The following is a 21,024-nucleotide window of genomic DNA, read 5'->3' on the forward strand; positions in this document are numbered from 1 at the left end:
ACATATTATTTGTTTTATATTATCAAAATAATGATTGAAATACGTTTTAATCTGTCTAAATTCGTGATTGCATTCAATATTTGGATTGGAAATATCGAAAAACTTATGAAGACATTATTTATTATATTAGAACAGGCTCCTAAAGAAAAGAGGAAAAAAAAAACATTTCAGATGCATTCTGTGAAGCTGTTTCATTTCTAGAATAAATAGAAGGGTGTAGCACACAGACAGATGGATGAAAGTTCTTTTGCTTGGAAACGAAGTGTTCTTCACCTGATGCGGTAAGAACTGCCAGCTGGATAAATTTTTTATTTGAGAGAAACTGATTTTTCACGGACATCCCCCTCGCACACAGAAATAGCAGTAACCTAAGTCTCAAGTGACGTAACACAAAGGAGGGAAAATAGCAGTGAATCCGAAGGAAGAAAAAAAAACTACAACAAAAATGAGAATTCGTTTATTATATTTCGGCACTAAGGAATTAAAATAAGCAAATAATAAAATATCTTTAAGAGACCTATCAGAGAGCCCCAATTAGTTTATTATTGCTTTTGCGTCGAGGCGATATTTTCGAACAGCTGATATTTACAGCGAAATAAATGAGGAATCAAATGATTCCTCATTTATTTCGCTGTAAATTTCCCATGATTTATTAAATTTCGATTCATTATCAAAATTTTATTCTTTAACCCTTTCGCGCCGACTGTCACAAATACGTGCCAGCATAAAACCGTATCAACAGGGGTAAAAAGATAAAACTGGTAATCAAAGTAATTCTTTAGCAGTTTATTTGTGAGCGGAGTTATAATTGTTTGATTTATTTAATTCACCATTACTTTGTTCGAAATAAAATATTTAGTTCTACTTTGAATTAAAATTGATCATATATATGATTAAACTAACAATAATTAAAGTGAAAGCAAAATAAGTCTGTCAAATTAGAAACGACTACATTTAAGTTACCGTTTTTTATTTAATTACATCCTGATTCTGATTTTGTACGAATGCTTTTCTGAATCACCCGTCCCCAAGGGGTTAAAAAAGAACTACAAGTTATTCTTTCAAAATAAGGGTTATACAGGGTCCGCGCTAAGGATTTCAAATTATTAGCCAGTAAATTAGACAATCAAAAGTATTAGCCGAATTTCAAAATTCTCAGCCAAAATCAAATTTAAAAAATTTTTCATCGTTGATCTTTTTCATTGTAAACTACAAATCAAAATACAAATTTACTATAAATTTTATTATTTTTTTAAAATGCAAATTCAAATCATAAGTCATTTTGCAGTTTTAGAGGAGCAAATGAACAATGAATGGGAGAGAAGATGAAAAATGTAGATTTTGTTCTAAGGTCTTCGAGGAAAAGAAGTAGGTTAATTTTTGATCACTTCTTAGACCAGAGCAATATAAGGATAAGCCTGAAGCAACAATATATTATTTGTGTATGTTACTGTCACGAGAAATATTTTCTGCAAAAATAGTTGGGTGATAATATAATATGCAATCGGTTTTATTGACACAAACTTTAAGAAAATATTTTGTTTCAAAACATCGCGTGATCCGGCAACAAACTTGGTGGTAATCTGTGTTAGACGGTTCGTACAGTAGTCTGTCTCATGCTTACGTAATCTCTTTTGTCACATTACCTGAACTTAATGTAATTCAAATTGGTTCTGCGATGTCACTAACGTAAATTACTGTAATCAAATAAAGAAAAATACGGGATTTGTTCAGAAAAATTCCTTTTGATCTTTTTTTGTTGTCTTTTTTTCAAGATCGAGGGAAATATATATCTTTCGTTTCGGTAGAAAAAATCATTCGCCGAAACTTTCGCCAAAACATAATATTCTTTTCGCCGAATTTACGATTTTATCGCATTTGGCGAAGTATCGCATGGACTTGAGTATATATGATCTACGTCAAAATAAGGAAAATTTTCCATTGGCCAGTTGTAGCATTGTTAACAGTGTACAAAATGTGATCACTTTTTTAAAAGTTGAAAAATCTAATTAAAAAGACTGTTGTTGATTGTAATGCAGTGGAAATTTCTTTCGAATCAACTCTCAAAATAAGGTAAACAATACATGTCTTATTTGTAAAATGAAGAAAAGATTTTATAAACAAGCCTAAAATAAGTAATTTTTAGATTATAAAATATTGATACATGTTCGTTATTTGTTATATCTAGTCGCCCTGTGACTAGAAGCGACCGTTTATTTCGCTCTATAGTATACGATATTCTTATTAACTTGATAAAAAAATTCTTCATTTGGCTTCTGATACATGTACCACGGACTAGTTAATTTTACACAAGGAAAAAAAAAAAACAGCGCATAAAATCATGGAAAAGACCGTACGCCGAAGTCCTCCACGTTTTGTCACCCCAACGTTTCTAAAATCCATAACTCCCAACTATACTGGATTTTGCCATTTTCTCCTGGTTTACTGGTTTAATAAAAATTATACCGGTCTCTTAATACAGTTTAGAAAAGTCCATAAAATTTAGTAAGTTTCCTATAAAATCCGTATCGAAATTTAAATAAGTATTACGAATACAGAATAAAGTAAGTTCCATTCATATAAAAAAAAAAAAAAAAAAAAAAAAAAAAATTAAACTTTTTTTTTTCTTTCAAAAATGTTCAGTTTATTTTTCAGAGCTCCCTTTTCAAATTAATTAAAAAATTTAAACTATCTTTAATGAATAAAGTGGATCTTACTATTCAAAATTAAAAGTAAACTACATATCATAATTCCCTATTTAGTGAATTATGCAACAATTATCATTAAATTTATATTGCAGTAGATTTTACGAGGTATTTCTTCTTATAAATGCTGGCAGCTATGCCAATCCCAGTGCGGGTTAGGAGGAGATGAGGGTGCAAACCTGCATTAAGAACCTATTCTGTTGTGCCCCAAAATGTTATTTTTTCCTTTATACACGGGACTGCGACTAACCTTGGGTAACTGGTTTACATTATGTCGATGGGAGTTAGACTTCTTACCCCATGTATATTCTTTGCTTGTAATTAGCGAAAGAGAAATTTGCCTTTTTTCAAATGCGTACAATTGAAATTTGAAACAATTTATACACAAAAATTTATTAAACAACTAAACATTATTTGGACATAAAAAAAAATTTCGTTTTTCTTACAACTCGAAATAGGAGAGTAAGTTGCTTGTTCCAAATTAGCACCAAAACCGTTATCGAAAATTGAAACAATTTATAACAGAAAAATGATAAACAATTTTTGGGTGTACAACAGTTTTTACCTTTTTCTTATTGTTAAAGATTAAGAGCACGCTAAAGACATGCGATTCTTTTTAATGGGGGGCTCTTCGAAACATCTTAAGTTTCGGAACCACCGTCTTAAATGACTCTTGAAGGTCACAGTAATTACGCATTTCTTTATTTTTCACTTACAAATCCATAAAAAAATATATAAGATGTTAGGAAGGTCAAGCATTTTTTTTCTCTTCATGAAAGCAGTTCAAACAGAACTCAGCAGTGTGACGAAGCCAACATCCGGTTTTTAACTCAGCACAGATCGAAATTTCATTTTGAAAAAGCAACTGCGCTGGTCAAGCGTTCATAAGAAAATCAATTTGGGTTTGATTCAGGAACAAACACTGTTTTATTTAATTGTCAACTGCATAAAAGAGAACAGTTTTTTACCTCGTTAAACAAACAGTCTTCAGCTCTCTCTGTAGACAAATCACAGATTCAAGGTAGGACGATTGAAGGTAAAGAACCAGTGAAAGATTAATAAATAATCAATTTCGATCACGTATCAGTCATATTTCAGACATTTGTTGCTACGGGATTTTCGAAATTTGATTGAAGAATCAATATTTTTTTAGGCCGGGATAGCCTGGTCGGTAGGGCGGTGGGCCCATGTCCGAGAGTTCGTAGGTTCGAACCCCGCCGGCCGAATACGCCCCGTGTAGTTGGTCACTCATGCACGTTAAAAATTTGGCGAGTCACAAAGTTCTCCATGTTCCCATAACAAATCAATATCTCTGGGGGTACTGTATTGGAGATCGATCGTTCTCTGAGTCAGGTCAAAATTACGATCTATGGATGAATGAATGGATGTATGAATGGGTCCGCCTTATAAACAGGAGTGACGTATGGTGTGGCAGAAGTCGAATTCTTGGCCATAGATGGCGCCACTGAAAAACAGGAATCGCACACTCTGCCTTAAATTTGCTCGGTTTCACCAAGCATGCTTGCCCGTGTGGAAAGCGGCATTAGAACCAACCAACCAATATTTTATAAAACACTAATGCAAGTACTATTGCCAATGAAATTGAATGAAATTTCTGAATGACTGACTAATGAAATTTCTTTTCAACTCAGCCAAATTAGACTTTTGGTTGAAACTAATTCTCAGAAAGCGAGAGGTAATTTTATTCCGCTTTGAGCATTGATATGAATTTGCGACGGTTTCTGAAGTGAGCTAAGCTTAAGAAAGACAAAAAAAGAAAAAGGCTAATTTTCTGAATTTTTTAGTTTTTGACACAAAACATCTAAAAAATGCATCATACGCAAAATTTAACGAATTTTGAAATTGAAGACCAGTAAGTTCCGCATAGGAAAACATTAATTTTCAGAGGTTCGGTCAGCATCAATAATCAAAAATGAGCTAATTCGCTTCGCCTAAAAAAATTATTGGGCTCAATTTCAAAAGCCAGTGAATCTTAACTGCCACTTCAAATAAAAGGGGTCTGGTTGGCAGAGCGCTGGACTCACGTTCGTGAGAATAGGAGTTCGAATCCAGCCGGCAGAAGACTCCCCGTGTAATAAATGGTGACTGGTGCACGTTAAAACTGTTGGGTCACTAAGTCCTCCAAGTTCCAATATCAAATTATATTTCTGGGGGGTACTGAATCGGAGATTGATCGTTCTCTGGTTCTGGTCAAAATTACGATCTGGGGATAACTGAATGGGTGTGGCAGAAGTCGAATTCTTAGTCATAGATGGCGCCACTGAAAAACGACGACAACAACAACTCCAAATAAAAAATGTTAGATATAAAAATTTTAGAGCACCAAATTCTGTTATCAGAGAGCTCTAAGTTTTACAATTTTGCTCACTTTTAAGATTAAAACAAGCAAAAAAAAATTACAGTTTTTTTTTTATCACATTGTTAGATGCATCGAATTGGTTTCCTATTTTTAATATAGAATTATCTGACGTGTTTTGGAAATCGTGGGTGTAGAAAATGTAGGATCACTTTGTTTAGTACTTTATTTCCACATTGATATAAATGTTTTAAGACTAGTTTTCACATAGACTGGATTTGACGCATCAATTAGGGGCCCATTTATTATTTACAAATTATTATTTTTCTGATCTCAGTAACAATGAAACAAGAGGTAATAAAAAGGCCTTTTCAGGCAATTTGAAATACCTATTGCTAATAAAAGATAGCACTGAATAACTCTTTCACCAATGTTAAATGCAATACATCAAAAAATGAAGAAACTTTAATAGCAAACTAAGTACAAAAGAAGATGGCGCAGAAAAGTTTTCATCTGTTTAAAGAATGTCCTCCAGATCTTGACGTTCAAAATAGTTTTGAATTAAGACCTCGTCATATGAAGTTGTTTCCATCATTAAAATATCATCCTAGGGCAGACAATTTGCACTAGTGTGGCCTTTACAGTTTGCACATGCTACTGAACATTTTATTCCAACTGAAGTCGTAGCTCTGTGAAGTATATTTTTGATGGTCTTCTAACCCCAGTCCTTCCGCAATTTCACATGAAGGTAGACCCTCAGCTGCTGGAGGCAAACTAGCTAATTTGAAATTAAACTTCCAAAGTGCCTTTTAAAAGAAATGTAAAGAAGTTAGCCTGAGAAAAGCTTTATTGTCTCCCGTAGATGGACTAAAATTTTGACTCCAACATCAGCCGTAGCTTTAGGATCATTAAAAATATTCCTTTAAGGACTGGTGATCTTCTGGAAAATTTTGACAAATTTTATTTTGCCTTGACTGAAAATAGCGGAAGTAGTTTGGCAGTGACTGAAGGCGTGTAGGTGTAATAAAAAACTATCGTCATTCTCCTTTACATATGAAGCAAATAATTTGCGCTTAACAAGAAAAAGCCGTTTATGAAACACAAAGCTAGATTAAGAGGGATGTATTCCCAAGTCCTCAAATCTTTTGAGACCCGTTAAAAGGGACCCCTCAAATTTTATGAATGTATTATAGATTTTTTTAATTTTCTAAAGAACTATTACATATTTCTAAGCATATTGTTTCGCAATCTTCCAACAGAATCATTAAAAATTTTATGTATTTTTTTAAGTGTAAAATTCAGGAAATATATATATATTTGGCCATATCAATTAAGTACAATATTTGGTCATATTATTACCTTCTACCTCTTTCTCATCCCAACTTCTTAATTTTATCTGTTATTTTCTTTTGCTTAAGTCCCAAGTGCTGGTTTTTCTAACTAATTTTCTGAAACCATCAAGAAAACAGTTACAATTTCTTGGATCTCAAATATGTAACAAATTTAGTAAGAAAGGAAAATTCTAATTTATTGCTTGCAATTTTTTAACTCCGCATGTTTATTGTTTAAATTTTGTTTGCTGTACTTTTATACTGCCTAGCATTTATATGTGTGTACTGTCATTTTCGTATTTTAATTACTAAACATTTAAAATTTCAGACAGGAGGTTTTTGCTAACATAGAAGCTTTAGGATAATTTGGTATAGTATGGGCTTCAAGTAGCACCATTATACCCTAATCCAACTATGATGGAACATTCAGTTTTAGCAATAATTGAAACTCGAATGAAAGAATAAAGCCGCAAAGCAAGTTTATTGTTATGCAGAAATGGGTAATAACTCCCTCAAAGTAGTAAAAGCGTGCGTAAAAGGGGCGCCTAAAAGGAGTAAGGCAGTTTATTTATAGAATGAAAGCCATACCCATAAAAATTATCGCTGCGTCTTTTTTTTTTTTATTTGTTGGGTCGGAATGAACAAAATTTTAAAATTTCATGCACTCTGAATGCTTTTCAATTTACGTAATTTATATTTTTCATTAGAAAAGCCATTTTCGGATTATAAGCGGTTACAACCAGAGTGAAAATTTTTTGATGACTGATTCTGAGCAAACCGCTAAACGACATTTAATTTAAATTAGAATTTACTGATCCTAATTGAAAATTTAGCAGTTTTTGTGTTCTCAAGCTCATTTCAAACACCGTGTCAATCTCTTATTATTCGTGCTTTGGGTGTCCTAAAGTGAAATAAACTAATTTACAGCTTTCTGGAAATTAGTATGAAGCATGGCGTTTTTTTTTTAGATCTAATTTGGGCTAAAAACAGGTACAGTTCATACAGTTCGGATCGGAATTTCGATTGACGATTTAAAAAAAAAAAATGACGATAAATTTTGATTGTGGCAGTTAGAAAAGAACCAAAACTGCTATTGTCACTAGGCACGGAACTCTAGATGAAATTTGGGTGCTCAAATTTGTCAGAAAGTAATCGAAATTTCGATTGCAACATTCCACCCTCTAGACATGAGAGCTACTTCATAAAAACATAATTATATCATCATTTGAGTTAGAATTAATGTAAACATATTTTGCCATTTTGACTCAATAGCCAATTAGATGAGATTTTTAAACCTAGAGAAAGACTATTGAAATGAAAGAATAGTTATTAATTTTTGTAAATTTTTATGAGCCCAGATCCAGATAATGCGCGCGACGAAGTACCGTTTCAAATACTAAAAACTTTTCCAAACGCTTCTTATTTTCACAAACGCCATCTTCAGAACTATCATTAAGTGCTAAAGATAGGCTTAACATGATCAGACAGACACAAATAAGTATTAAAACTCGTAACAGTTATATATCTTATTTTTATAACTATTTTCTGTTTTTATCAGTTATAAAAATAGTACATTATTAGCTAAAACGCGTCACCAATGAAAAAATATTAACACAAATATCTTTTGCTCAACATGATTTGAGAAAATAAGTTTTTTACAACCTGAGCAAAAACAAAGGGATTATACACGCTACCACTAGTTTTAATAAGATAATAAATCACGTAAGCAGTTTCGTACTATGAATCACTGTTTCACCCTGACATAGCAAAAGAATATTTCTTGGAACATTCCGGGTGGTGTCGCGGAACCTCAAAAATGACGTTTCTTTCTTTTGTAAATGTCAACATGATTCATATTTACGGAATTTTTTTCTTTCTTTTGTTTTATAACCTTTGTCAGACTCACGACGTCAATTAAATGGCAGTGGTGCCAAACCCATTTTGAAAAGAAAAAAAAGAAGTGTTATTTTTTTACCTGAGGTTCCAATAATAATATGCAAATAGTGGTGACTCTCTAGAAGATAACGGGTAGAATTAAATTAACAGTTACATCTTGGAACTGTTAAGAAGGAACGGTTAATTTCAAAATTTGTTGTATTAGTTGAGGTATGCAATTGAATACGGGTACTGTTTAGTGTTCGTGATATATTGAGCTATAAAGTAGCGGACTGTAACAAACATAAACATTTATTTACAACTTAATAACATAAAATTGACAAGATCATTTTGAGTGACAGGGGGATGTTCCCTGTTCTAGAGTTGAATGGCAACTGAATAATAATGTGTCATATGATGAGAGCGCCGCCTCGTGGCAATTCTTAACAGGTACAAATACACGTTTGCAATCAAAGGGGGAACTTTTTAACCCTCTCTGCAAAATAATATTTTGGAAATGTTAAATTTAATAAGATAAGAAAAAACGTCAATGCAATGAATGTTCTTGACACAAGTAGTTTTAAAAATTGTTAAAGAATGGTCGCTCTTTGCTTTCTTTTATTTCGTAAAAATTATGTCATACGTATTTATGGAAAAAAATACTCGTGTCGTACTTAAAAAATTTAAAATCAGTTGACTTTATAAATGGAGAAAAGTTTAGAGCCTTTTAAAAATCAAGCACACTTCAAATCAGTAGTACTTAATAAAAAATAATAACGATAGCTGTTTTACAAGAAATAGAAGGAAATATAAAACTCTCAGTTACATTATTTTTCAAACAAATAAAAGCATTACAGTTTGGTCGCTTTTTCATGATAAAAGAAATTAATCTTAATTTGAAAGTTAATAAAGACAAAAAAATCATAAAATTAATACTCGAAAACCATGCAAACAGTCAATCAGGTTACTAATGCTGACACATAAATTTCTCTCCACGCTTTTTTGGAAACAAACGCATAAATAATTACATATGAATCAACAAAACATAGAAAATTTCACTAATTATTATGTGATTCGATGCATAAATCACGAATCCACGCTCTCAAATTATTGATTTTATGATCGTTAACAAATGTTACATTTCGAAATGAGAAAGTAATTTCACGATGCTGGAAGGATGTTAAGAAACATAAATCAAAATAAGGACACGATATTGCTCAGATCGAAATAGAAAAACCCGGAAGTTAGTTAGTAGGATAAACACGATCTCAGTTGTCTCAGTCCACGTTTTTTAATTTAATCAAAGATCGATTTTTTAAGGACCCAGAACACACAAGTGTTGCTTAATAAAGTAATGATAATGAATACAGAATTCGTGTTATTTTAAAATTCATGTTCTGAGAAATGATTCAGATGTCGTTATTTATGAAGGTTTGCTTATGGAAATAAAAATTAATGTAATTATAATGAAACTTTAATAATCAGAAGAGTTTGCGCCAGTCCGTCTTGTCAAATACCCTGCTCTTTGGTGACTTTGCACTTTCATTTCATATAAACGAAATAAAATTTTAATAAAAAATGTACTAATAAAAAAAAAGTGTACAAAGTGTAATAAAAAGTTTAAGTTTAATCTTGATGTATTAGATTTTAATTATAGTGAAAATGTGATATATTTTTAGAACTATGTGAGCTGTGATTGGCTATTTCAAAGCTCTTTAAAAACGTGATATATTTCAGGCTAGATGACAAAAAGTGCGCAAAACTACGGGAAAAGTGCGCATTTGGTTTATCGCAAACTTCAATACAATGACACTGATTGCTAAAATTGGGATTTCATATACCATTATGATTGGCATAAATGTGGGTTTTTAATTAAATAAAAGTTTAAAAATTAAATAAAATAACAGCCGTTTTTCATAATTAGTTTATAGTTACAAATTTTGGATAAATCAGGGGTATGTCCAGACATTTTGTGAAAGGTCCGGTTTTCGTGAAATTGTGAAAAAATTACTCACATTCTTTCAACCAGGGTCCGCTTTTATGAATTTGAGCAAATAGGGTCCGGTTATTGCAAAAAACTTTTTCAAAGAGTTTTTAAATTGTAAATAGATACAAGATTATGCTCGGCCCTGTAAAATTATAATACAAAAAAACTAAATTTTCAAAAATAAACAGCAATTGCTGCTTCTAAATGAGAGATGCAACATACAAATATTTGGTATTTAGCCTATACTGCTGAACGCAGAATATTCATTTCGGACGAATAATGGAAGAATCGTCTGCCGAAGACAAAACTTAATTCGTTTACATCCATCTTTCTTGTTTTCTGCCCTGGGAAGGGTTTATTCAATTAACAAAACAATAATGATGATAAACAAATTTGTGAAGGGTCCGATTTAAAAAAAATCATTTTGGGAAGGGTCCCGTTAACGGACCGCTGTAAATACTTCAAGATTATATACAGGTATGAAGATCCAAAGTATAAAATATTGATACTGAATGGATATTAATAACAAAATAAATCCTGTATGGTACACAATTTACTTAAACATATCTTCAATATTTTATAAGTGCAAAATTTAGGTTTTTATTTTCATCGCAAACCAAAACCTTAAGGCCAACAATCCTCGCTACTTCCATTATAATCTCAAATTAACATGACAGCCGCAAGGTGCAACTTTAGTCTAAGATCCTTAAAATCGTCGCACGTGTTTGGGAGTATGCATTGTTGCAACTGTCTGTTAGTTTAAACAATGGTGTATATTTGTGGTGTACACAATTATTAAAATCTTCAAAAAATTGAGTAATAAGCAGGAATTAGATATTTTACATGAAATTAAAAAGAAATCTAAAACAAATTAAAATTGTGTTTTTAGCGAAAGATTAAATAAAAGTCGAGGAAATAAAATTAACGAAACGAGAATTGGAAAAAAAGGGAAAGAAACGAAAAAGAAAAACTAACAGGGAACATTTTTTTGGAATAAAAAAAATCATTCATGCTTAGGTCTAATGCTGAAATTTTCAAAAATCATCAATGAGAAAACAATGGGGAAGAAAATATAAAACAAAGCAAACTTTTAAACATAGTATCATTGAGAAAATTGATTTAAAAAAAGAATCAATAAGATTATAAAAAAAAAAGGTGGTAAAATCTATATTTGAATAAAAACATCAAAGAAAAATCACGGCAGTGCTTCAAGCTTACTGATAAATTAAAAGATCAAAAAACTCATAAAACTACTTTTCTTTTTCTTACATCACCTATTAAAGTAGAATAACAATTCTAAAACTCGTAACCCGAAGAAAAGTCTGAAGCACGTTCCTAACTTGTTTGAAATTTTTATTTTATCATCCAGCTAAAAATTAATATTAATTTCTGTTTCTTCAATCCTCATCCTATAATTTAAACTAAGAGTTAAGAGAGTGTTTATTTATTTTTTTAATATATATATTTCCTTCGTTTATGTCAAACAACTTAGACGAGACTTAAAAATAATCTTACATCTTCTCTCACTGTTTATTTAACGTTACATTTTTTTTTTTTTTTTGCACAGCACGAAAAATAAAATAAAATAAAAAATAAAAAAGGGGGGGTTTTTTTGAAAAAAAATTTAAAAAAAAAAAAAAGGCTTAGAAACTTGAAATTATGAAGGTACAAGAAAAATGTACAAGGTATAACAACGGGATAAAAAAAAATTAAGATTCCACAGTTATTTTGACAATTAGTGATTGTGCACTAGAATTTAAAAAAATAAAAAGCAAGCCTCAAAAATTCCAACTGTTGAAGATGCGTGTCGAATGTGTAATTTTTGTTAAACTTCGGTGGCTGGGTGGCGCAGTTGGTCTGTCGTCGGCCTTCTGAGCCCAAGTCTGCGGGTTCGATCCCCGGCCCACACACCGGATTTTTGGGATGCAGAAAATCCTCAGCAGCCATGTCGTATGATTATGTGGCATGTCAAAGATCCCTGGAGTGCCTTATTGGCTCTTGGCATTTCTGGCAAAATTAAATTCCTAATGCACTTTAGCATCCAAATAGAGTCTCGGTGCTGCCATCTAGTGTGGCAGAAACTAGACGTCTAAATTAACATGACCAACGGTATCTCACCCATTGTGGTGGTCCGGAAAGAGTGGATACCACCTCTGGAGAACGCACTAGGTCTGCTCATCGGCAAGACTGATTGTGCAGCTCGTTGGAAATAAAATAAAAAATTTTAAACTTCATGACTTCGTTTCCCCCGAAACTCCACGTTGTTAACTTGGTTTCAAACCTAAACTTAGAAATTTGAAATTATGAATGTGAGTACAAAAATGTGCGATGGAAATAATATTGAAAAAAAAATCTATCGTTAATTTGAGAATTATCAGCTGTTAGACTTGAGTTAGTAAAAAATACCATGCGAACCAACCTACTGCACGATGAACTGCGACCACAAAGTTGCTGAAAAGACCTCCTTGTTTATTAACTGAATGCGTGAGTGCTTCTGTTTAAAAAAAAATAAACAAAAAAATCCTAACTTGTAAATAAGTTTTTGCAATTTGAAATGCTTTTCAGGGGTCTGTTTAGAAGAAATTTGGGTCCGTTAACGGACCCTTCACAAAATGATTTTTCTTTTAATCGGATCCTTGGCAAATTTGTTTATCTTCATTATTATTTTGTTAATCGAATAAACCCTTTCCAGGGCAAAAAACAAGAAAGATGGATGTAAACGAATTAAGTTTTGTCTTCGGCAGACGATTCTTCCATTATTCGTCCGAAATTAATATTCTGCGTTCAGCAGTATAGGCTAAATACCAAATGTTACGTCTCTAATTTATAAGCAGCAATTGTTGTTTATTTTTTAAAATTTAAGTTTTTTAATTATAATTTTACAGTGTTGAGCATAATCTTGTATGTCTTTACAATTTAAAAACTCCTTGAAAAAGTTTTTTTTTTGCAATAACGGACCCTATTTGCACAAATTCATAAAAGCGGACCCTGGTTGAAAGAATGTGAGTAATTTTTTCACAATTTCACGAAAAACGGACCTTTCACAAAATGTCTGGACAGACCCTTGCTTTTTTTTTATCAAATTTTTTAAACCTTTTGCTATAAATAATGACTATTTATCCATTGTTGTAGAAAAATGCTGTGATCTTCATTTATAAGCTTGCGCATGACTGGATGTCAAAAGCAAAAAAATAATAATAATAATAAATAAATAAAATAAAATAAATAAGAAATAAAGATTTGATGTTGCCAGACATAAATCTTAACATTTGCATCGGAATTTTGAAAAATAAATACTCAAAAGAGAGAAACATTTTTCAGTATAAATTGTTATATGATATGTTATCGGCGTATACTGTTAACAAGTAAAAATATTTTTCATTTATTGCTTTCACATTGTGTCGAGGTCTGCTGTATTTCTAAGAATTTTTTTTTCGAAGTACAGTTCAATATCGAGGTAATCGTTCATTTCGGATAATTGTTGAGTTACGAATAATGAATAAGCATAATGAAATTATGTGTTATGCATGCATAATGATCCGAATTTATAGAACAATACTTCGCCTATTTACAAGACCATTAAATAAAATTTCAATGAAAGTGGCCCTTAAATTAAGATTTAAGTCGCGATTAAAGTATAGAATACCATTCTAAAAGAATTTAAATAGATCGCCATTTTTTTTTTCTTTCTCCTCTAAACAGATTACGGCTGGACTTTAAAAATAAAAGAACAAACTTAACGATTCCATGGTATTTTTACAGAAAGAAAATATTTTTAATAAAGAAAGCAAATTCAAGAAACTGTGACGGACATCCACCTTTATCATTATTTACCTTTATTATACCTCTCAGATCTTACACAGACTAAACCCCAGCAGCACTGTTATTATTTTTTCCTATCAGAGCCCTTTTAAACGCCTTGAAAACAACACCCCATCTAGGAGGTATTCCTTGAACCTATTTTATTGTTATTATTTATTATGTACTTGTTACTTTAGAATGTCTAGTGTCGTTTGAACCCAACCCAGAAGAAAAAAGATATTTCAATTTCTATTACTCCGGAATTATTCGACCAATTTTGCTCAAACTTTGTATTTTTCCATGTAAAATTTCATTCTTTAAAATAATGTAAAAAATTATATTCTTTACAATTTAAAAAATTCTTCGACTATTTTTAAATTAAAATAATACAAAATAATGAATACTTAGAAAAATTGTATGAACTTATCTTCGGATAAATGAATTTTATATTTGCATGCAATTTTTTTTTAAAAATTCGTTTAAAAGATATGGCGAAATACGCAGAAGACCGCTCTCCTGAGCAAACTATTGAGATCATATTTCCCAAGATTGCGGGTGCCTTATTTAGGGGGTCAGAAATTCGAATCCATCGAAAAAAAAGGTATGTTTATTCAGATAAAGTATGTTTTTGTGTCAAATTTCGTAACTTAAAATATATTCTTAAATTACTATATATTCTTAATATTCTGGAATTAAAAAAATTTTATACCCCATGATTTAAAGTTTTTTTTATTGCTATTTTTATTAAATATAATAATAAATATTTACTAAATGCTATCTTTTATGCAATATAATGTTATTTCTCGAAATATGACAAAATGTTCAAAAACTAAAATTAACTTTAAGATATCAAAACCTTGGACCGCTCTCTTAATCAAACTATTGAGATCATATTTTCCAGATTGCGGCTACCCCTATAATTAGGGGGTCAGAAATCCGAATCCCTCGAATAAAAAGGGTTATTTATTCAAATGTATCATGTTAAACAATATCACGTTTTTGTGTCTGATCTCGTATCTTAAAATATCGTCTGCACTAAATAATTAGCATATTCGAGGTCACCCTTTTGAACCATTAAGATTGAGTCCTAGAACGTGAAGATCCATTCATTAGATCAAAAGATCCTCGGGGTGGTCCGTTTATTTTATTTAATTCTTTTTTTTCTCCGCACTATACATCGTTTTTTACTTCGCAAACAATACATAGCTCCAACAATATTAAGGCATAGAATATGGTTTTTCAATCTCGAAACACGTTTTTAATAATCTGCTCAGAAACTTAGCGTAAAACACAATTAATTCAAATTATAATATCGCCATCGATAAAAATAAAACTATATCAAGAAATGAATATTTTTCATAGAATAATATTTGGAATTTATACCATTTGGAATTTATTATATTTTGAGATAATAAAAAAGAACAAAAACTCATGAATAAACAGAATTTGGAGACACACGATATTAATCATTAGTGAAATTCAGAAATTTAAAATAGTAAAACAATATCATCCTGTATAAAAATGAAACTGCATAAAGAAATAAATATTAACCACTGAGTAACATTTAGAATTTATTCCATGTGAATTTTACTTTAAGAAGAACAGAAATTCAATTTGAATGGTACTCAGAATTAAGAAATATATAATTTTAACTGCTAGTTTCCAATATATTTCGAAACATATGATTTTAACTGTTCAGGAAATTAACATAATAAAACGAAAGGGCAAAGTTTTCATAGATAACTATAACTTCACTTAGAAATTAATATTTATCTTGCAGTAATATTTCGAATTTATTCTATATGAGTTTTATTTTAAGATAAAGAACAAAAACTCAACTGGAATGGAAAAACAGAATATATAGATACATTACTTTAGTTGCTAGTTCAGAAAATTAGCATAATACAAAAGAGTAATATTTTTATAAATAAAATAAAAAATATCTGCATCAAGAAATAGACATTTATCCTGCAGTAATATTTCGAATTTATTCCATAGGAATCTTATTTATAGAAGGGCAAAAACTCAACTGGCATGGAAAAAGCAGAATTTAGAGATAATACTGTCAAAAAACGTGATCTTATCTTCAATAAAAACAGATTTGTACACAAGTTCAAAGAACTGCACGACACCAAAAAAAAGCAGACGACAAAATAAGAAACCGGTAAGATGACAACCATCTTCCCAACTCTTGAACGGTGGTGCATTATTTATGACCACCGTGTAATTAAATCACGAATTAAAGAGAAACCCATAATTTTATTTTATTTTTTTGTCAAGACGAGAACTAACTATTATTTAACTGTCGTTTATAGTATACATTATTCGGACCTAGAAGAGAGTGGGAAAAAAAGAAAACAATTGAAATGAAATAGAACCTGCATTTATAGTTCGATTTTTTATTGTTACTTTAAAGATAGTTGATTATCTTTATGCAGGTCAAAACACTATTGGCCTTAGGTTCAACTCCAGGATTTTATATTCTAACGACGATTATAACCCTTAGGCATGTGCATGGTTTCACAGACACTGTCTAACACTGCAGGCGTATATTGCTCCAAAAAAAAAAAAGTTTGGTTTTAAAGAGATTGTTTTTCCTTGTAAGTTTTGAACTCAGATGCACTTTTTTTTATTTTAATAATGACAGAAGAAGCCTAGTAGCTCAGAGAGTACTCAACTCCCAATGAGGTAACCGGGTTCAAATCACAGCGATGGGTGATCGTTACGTATTTCGCACTCGGCCCACATCGACCACAGTGCTAGCGTAAAATATCCTCAGTGGTAGACGGATCATGGGTTAGAGTACCATTGCCATCAAGCTAACTATGGGAGGTTTTCCTCTCCGTATGTAGATGCATATCAGGGGTCTGTTTGGAAGAAATTTGGAACCGTTAATAGACCCTTCACAAAATATCTTTTCATAAAAACGGATCCTTCACAAAATAATTTATCTTTTAATCGGACCCTTCACAAATTTGTTTATATTCATCATTGTTTTGTTAATCGAATAAACCCTGCCCAAGAAGAGGGGGGGGGAGAAAGACATATAAACGAACTAAATTTTGTCTTCCGCAGACGCTTCTTTCTTTATTCGTCCGAAATTAATATTCTGCGTTATGCTAAATACCAAATATTTGTATGTTGCATCTCTTAATTTAGTAGCTGCAATTGCTGTTTATTTTTTAAAATTTAAGTTTTTTAATTATAATTTTACAGTGTTGAGCATAATCTTGTATGTCTTCACAATTTAAAAACTCCTTGAAAAAGTTTTTTTTTTCAATAACGGACCCTATTTGCACAAATTCCCAAAAGCGGACCCTGGTTGAAAGAATGTGACTTTATTTTATGTTCACAAATTACGAGTAATTTTTTCACCATTTTACAAAAACGGACCTTTCACAAAATGTCTGGACAGACCCCTGCATATGGCTTCCGTGGTTTTCCTCTCCATATGAATGTATGTAGATGCAAGGGTCTGTGCAGGCCAAATTTACTACCGTTTATCGGTACCTTCACAAATTCAACTTTGGTAAAAACGGTAGTTTCACAAAATGTTTTTTCTTAAAATGTTATTTTTGTATCCCGTAAGAAACGATAAGTCTATATTTTTACCATATTTTTGTGATGATTTTTTAATATAATTTTTAATTTTCACAAATTATGTCTAAATTTTCACAAAATAGGTAACTCTCAGAAAAACTTGGACAGACCCCTGAGATGTATATGGCTCCCGTGGTTTTCCACTCCATATGAATATATGTTAATGAATATGGTTTCCGTGTTTTTCTTCTCCCTCTAATGTGGGTTAGTTCCATCAAAAGTCCCCTACGAAGGCAAATTTCTCTCAATACTTGATCCAGCAGGAGTTCCCTTGTCTTCTGGATTGCGTTCAAAATTACAAGACTTCGGAGTTGAACCATAGGTAGTTGTAAACTCAAAAATTGGGTCGGCTGCTCAACGACGATTATAATATAAAAATAAAATTATAAAATTGTTTGTCGCGATCACGGGCTATAACTAACTCTATCGCGGCTAAATTTTTTTCACCTACTTTAAGTTTGAAAAAATGAGTTCTCAGGCAAACCTAGAGTGAACCGTTAAGTTTCAAATGACGAAAAATTCTTTTCAAAATATCAAAATGCAAACAAATTACGTAATTTTGACTAATCCTGTCATAATTCAATTTATCTTAATAACTTTAAATAAAAAAATTTTTTTTTTAATTTCATTGCTTACTCGAGGTTTTCCGAGCTCTTTTTTTTTCTTTAAATCACTAAAAAAAAGCGAAACAGAATTTGCCATGAAAAAAATTTGGAATCGAGTTCTTAATCTAAAACTTGCATTAATCCTTTATGTCACAATGCAATAAATCTACACCAAACACGAAAAACGTATTCACAAGAGAATTCTGAAGGATTCAATTATTGCAACATTACTCTTAACGCATAGTTGTCAACTACACGGGCAAATACTGATGTCAATTTTAGAATTGAAATTCAATTTGTTGCCTACTAAGTTGAATATAAAGAAAATATAACTCAAATAGAAATTCTTGAATTTTATGTCACAAAATTGCAAAAATGCAACAATCAAATTTTTTTTAATAAATTTTCAATCTTTTAAAGTCAATTTACCTTTTACGTGCCTTAAATAATGTAATCTAATTATCATTTGCATTTTTTTTTTTCAAATCGGAAGTGCTGAAAAACAAAGGTACAACGGATGTGTAAAAATCTCATTTTTCTCAGAGATTAGCATTATGCAATATTGCTTTTAAACCAGGGATGAATCTTTTTTCTTTCAATAATTTTAAACATAGATTTCCAACGTGGACGCTATCGGGAGTAAGAACTTTTTAAAGAGTGTGTAATAACTTGCCAAATTAACTTTTTTAACTATCAAATACATTCTAAAATCAGTTATCTTAAATTGAAAAACCATCAGATACTGTACTCAGTATACACTAGATATTAATGCAGCCATAACAGTTATAAAAATTTATTAGAACAAAGAATTTGATGTTTAATTTTTCTCTCTGGAAAAAAAAAAACTAGCATAAAATAAGTTAAAGCGAAAAAGGTGAAAAAATTCACTTTAATGTGGTGAGATATATTCATCAAAAAGAACTAACAAACTCTCAATACATGACCTAGCGTGAACATACCGTTTTAAAAAATTGAATGAGAATAAAGTTTAGTTTTTTTATTGTTAAGATCCAGCATGAAATATAAACAACAAAAAAAATAATTCCTACATATTTTCCTTCAAGCAATTAACTAAGAAAAACTATTAAAACAAATATAACGATTTTTTTACGATAATTCTTAGATCAAAATTTTTTTTAAAAAATAATTAAAATATAATAACTTTTTCAAGATGCATGGCAATTGAAAGTAAAGTATACTTTTATTTGTCATCAAAGTTCGATGAAAGGTACCGCTTGATACGATATATTGCCCGTAATTTATTTTAAAATAATTATCATAACACAGGGACATTTTTAGACAAACTATGCGGAATTAAATTTTTCGGTTAAAAAAAAAATTCAGTAAATAAGTAGCTTAAAGGATTAGTTCAAACTGAATTATCCCATTTTCATCTAAATTCTATTAGTGGATGCACCTGTCCCTATTCATTTCACCTAATAGAAAAAAAACTATGTTTAAATTTATTTTTCTTTTTAATGATAAATTTAGTTTGCTGAAAAACTATTAAGTTAGTTCTTCAATAGGATATCCCCCTCACTTTTGACTTCTATATTTATTTTTTTTTATACACAGCAATTGGGGTTTACTTTTTTTAATAAAAATAAACATGATATCTTGCATGTAAAAGTAAAAAGTACATGCCAGAATGAAATTTTTACATGCCCCGATCAGGTCTATGATTTTCAAGCCTTGCTTATAGCATTAATTAAATTATTAATATTTATATCAATCATGCCATCGTAACTTCATACGGTACTCTTAATGCGAAAAAAAAAACAATACACGGAATGCAAAAAATTTTCAAACGCGTCAATAAACTACTAAAATTAAAAAAACAATCATCTCATTTTAATAACTTGCTTAACATTGCAATCTTCATGCGCAATAATAAAAATTTTAAATATTTGTACAAAATCATATTTTTTTATAGCAATGATTAATTAAATCCATTTTAACAACAATAGAAATTCTAGAAAGCTTGTTCGAAACATTTTCATCAAAACTTTCCCACATTGGGATATTAAAAAAAGGAAGAAAAAAACTATATTTAATTTTTTTTTAAATCTGTAAAAAATATTAAACTTTTAATGTATACAAATCAAGTACAACACTCGTTGAAATAAGGCTAGAAAAATATTATCGAAATCCAACGGAATTTGTTTACATAATAAGCTGCTTGACATGTAAACAAAGAAATCTAACATTAAATTTCACTTAATTAAACTAAAAGAAGAAAAAAATAAAAGTACTTTGCTAAGTAAATCCCAATTAAATCTAATTGATTCATATTGCTTAAAATATTTTCACAAAATTAAAAAAGTATTCAAGGAGCTCTATCGCTTTTATTAAAACGACCGCGGACAGGTAGTAAACAAAAAAACACGTGCATGTCGTCCAGAAAGCGTTCGCGACAAAACAAATTTTCAAATACATGTGAAGACAGAAACAAAAAATGAATTATTTTAAAGAAACTTACCAGCTATATCCAAAGCAAACTTTGTTAAAAGATGGGGACAAACACTTTCTAAAGATAAACACAAATCTTGAAAAGCACTGTATCCTTTGCGACTTACGATGGTTATTAATCCTTCGGTCCTGGAACTCGGTGTAGCAGCTTCATCGAGCTGTGCTTTTTCATCTTTCGTTATTACACCATTAGATTCTAATTTTTGTAATAATTTTGAAGCATCTAATTCATTAAAATCATTTTTATGTCGATCAAGCATCCGCGTTACACTTGTCGACCCCGCCATTTTGAACTAACAAACTTTTGCTGTCACTTTTCAAACTATTTTCGCGC

The 21,024-nt window shown here is 30.8% G+C and overlaps 1 protein-coding gene across 2 annotated transcripts in view; it reads right to left on the bottom strand.

Annotated features, from left to right (window-relative positions):
- The window catches only part of LOC107455203 (tight junction protein 1), a 383,960-nt gene extending 362,936 nt beyond the window's left edge, over window positions 1-21,024 (bottom strand). For both annotated transcript variants that reach the window (XM_071177703.2, XM_071177697.2), the window contains exon 1: window positions 20,701-21,024. In XM_071177703.2, the coding sequence (XP_071033804.2) occupies window positions 20,701-20,977 (277 nt within the window). In that variant the 5' untranslated portion in view covers window positions 20,978-21,024. The remainder of the gene's footprint in view (window positions 1-20,700) is intronic.

This window comes from Parasteatoda tepidariorum, chromosome 3, assembly GCF_982258835.1.
Source record: "Parasteatoda tepidariorum strain Cologne lab strain chromosome 3, Ptep-v5.0, whole genome shotgun sequence".
In the NCBI taxonomy this organism is placed as follows: domain Eukaryota; kingdom Metazoa; phylum Arthropoda; class Arachnida; order Araneae; family Theridiidae; genus Parasteatoda; species Parasteatoda tepidariorum.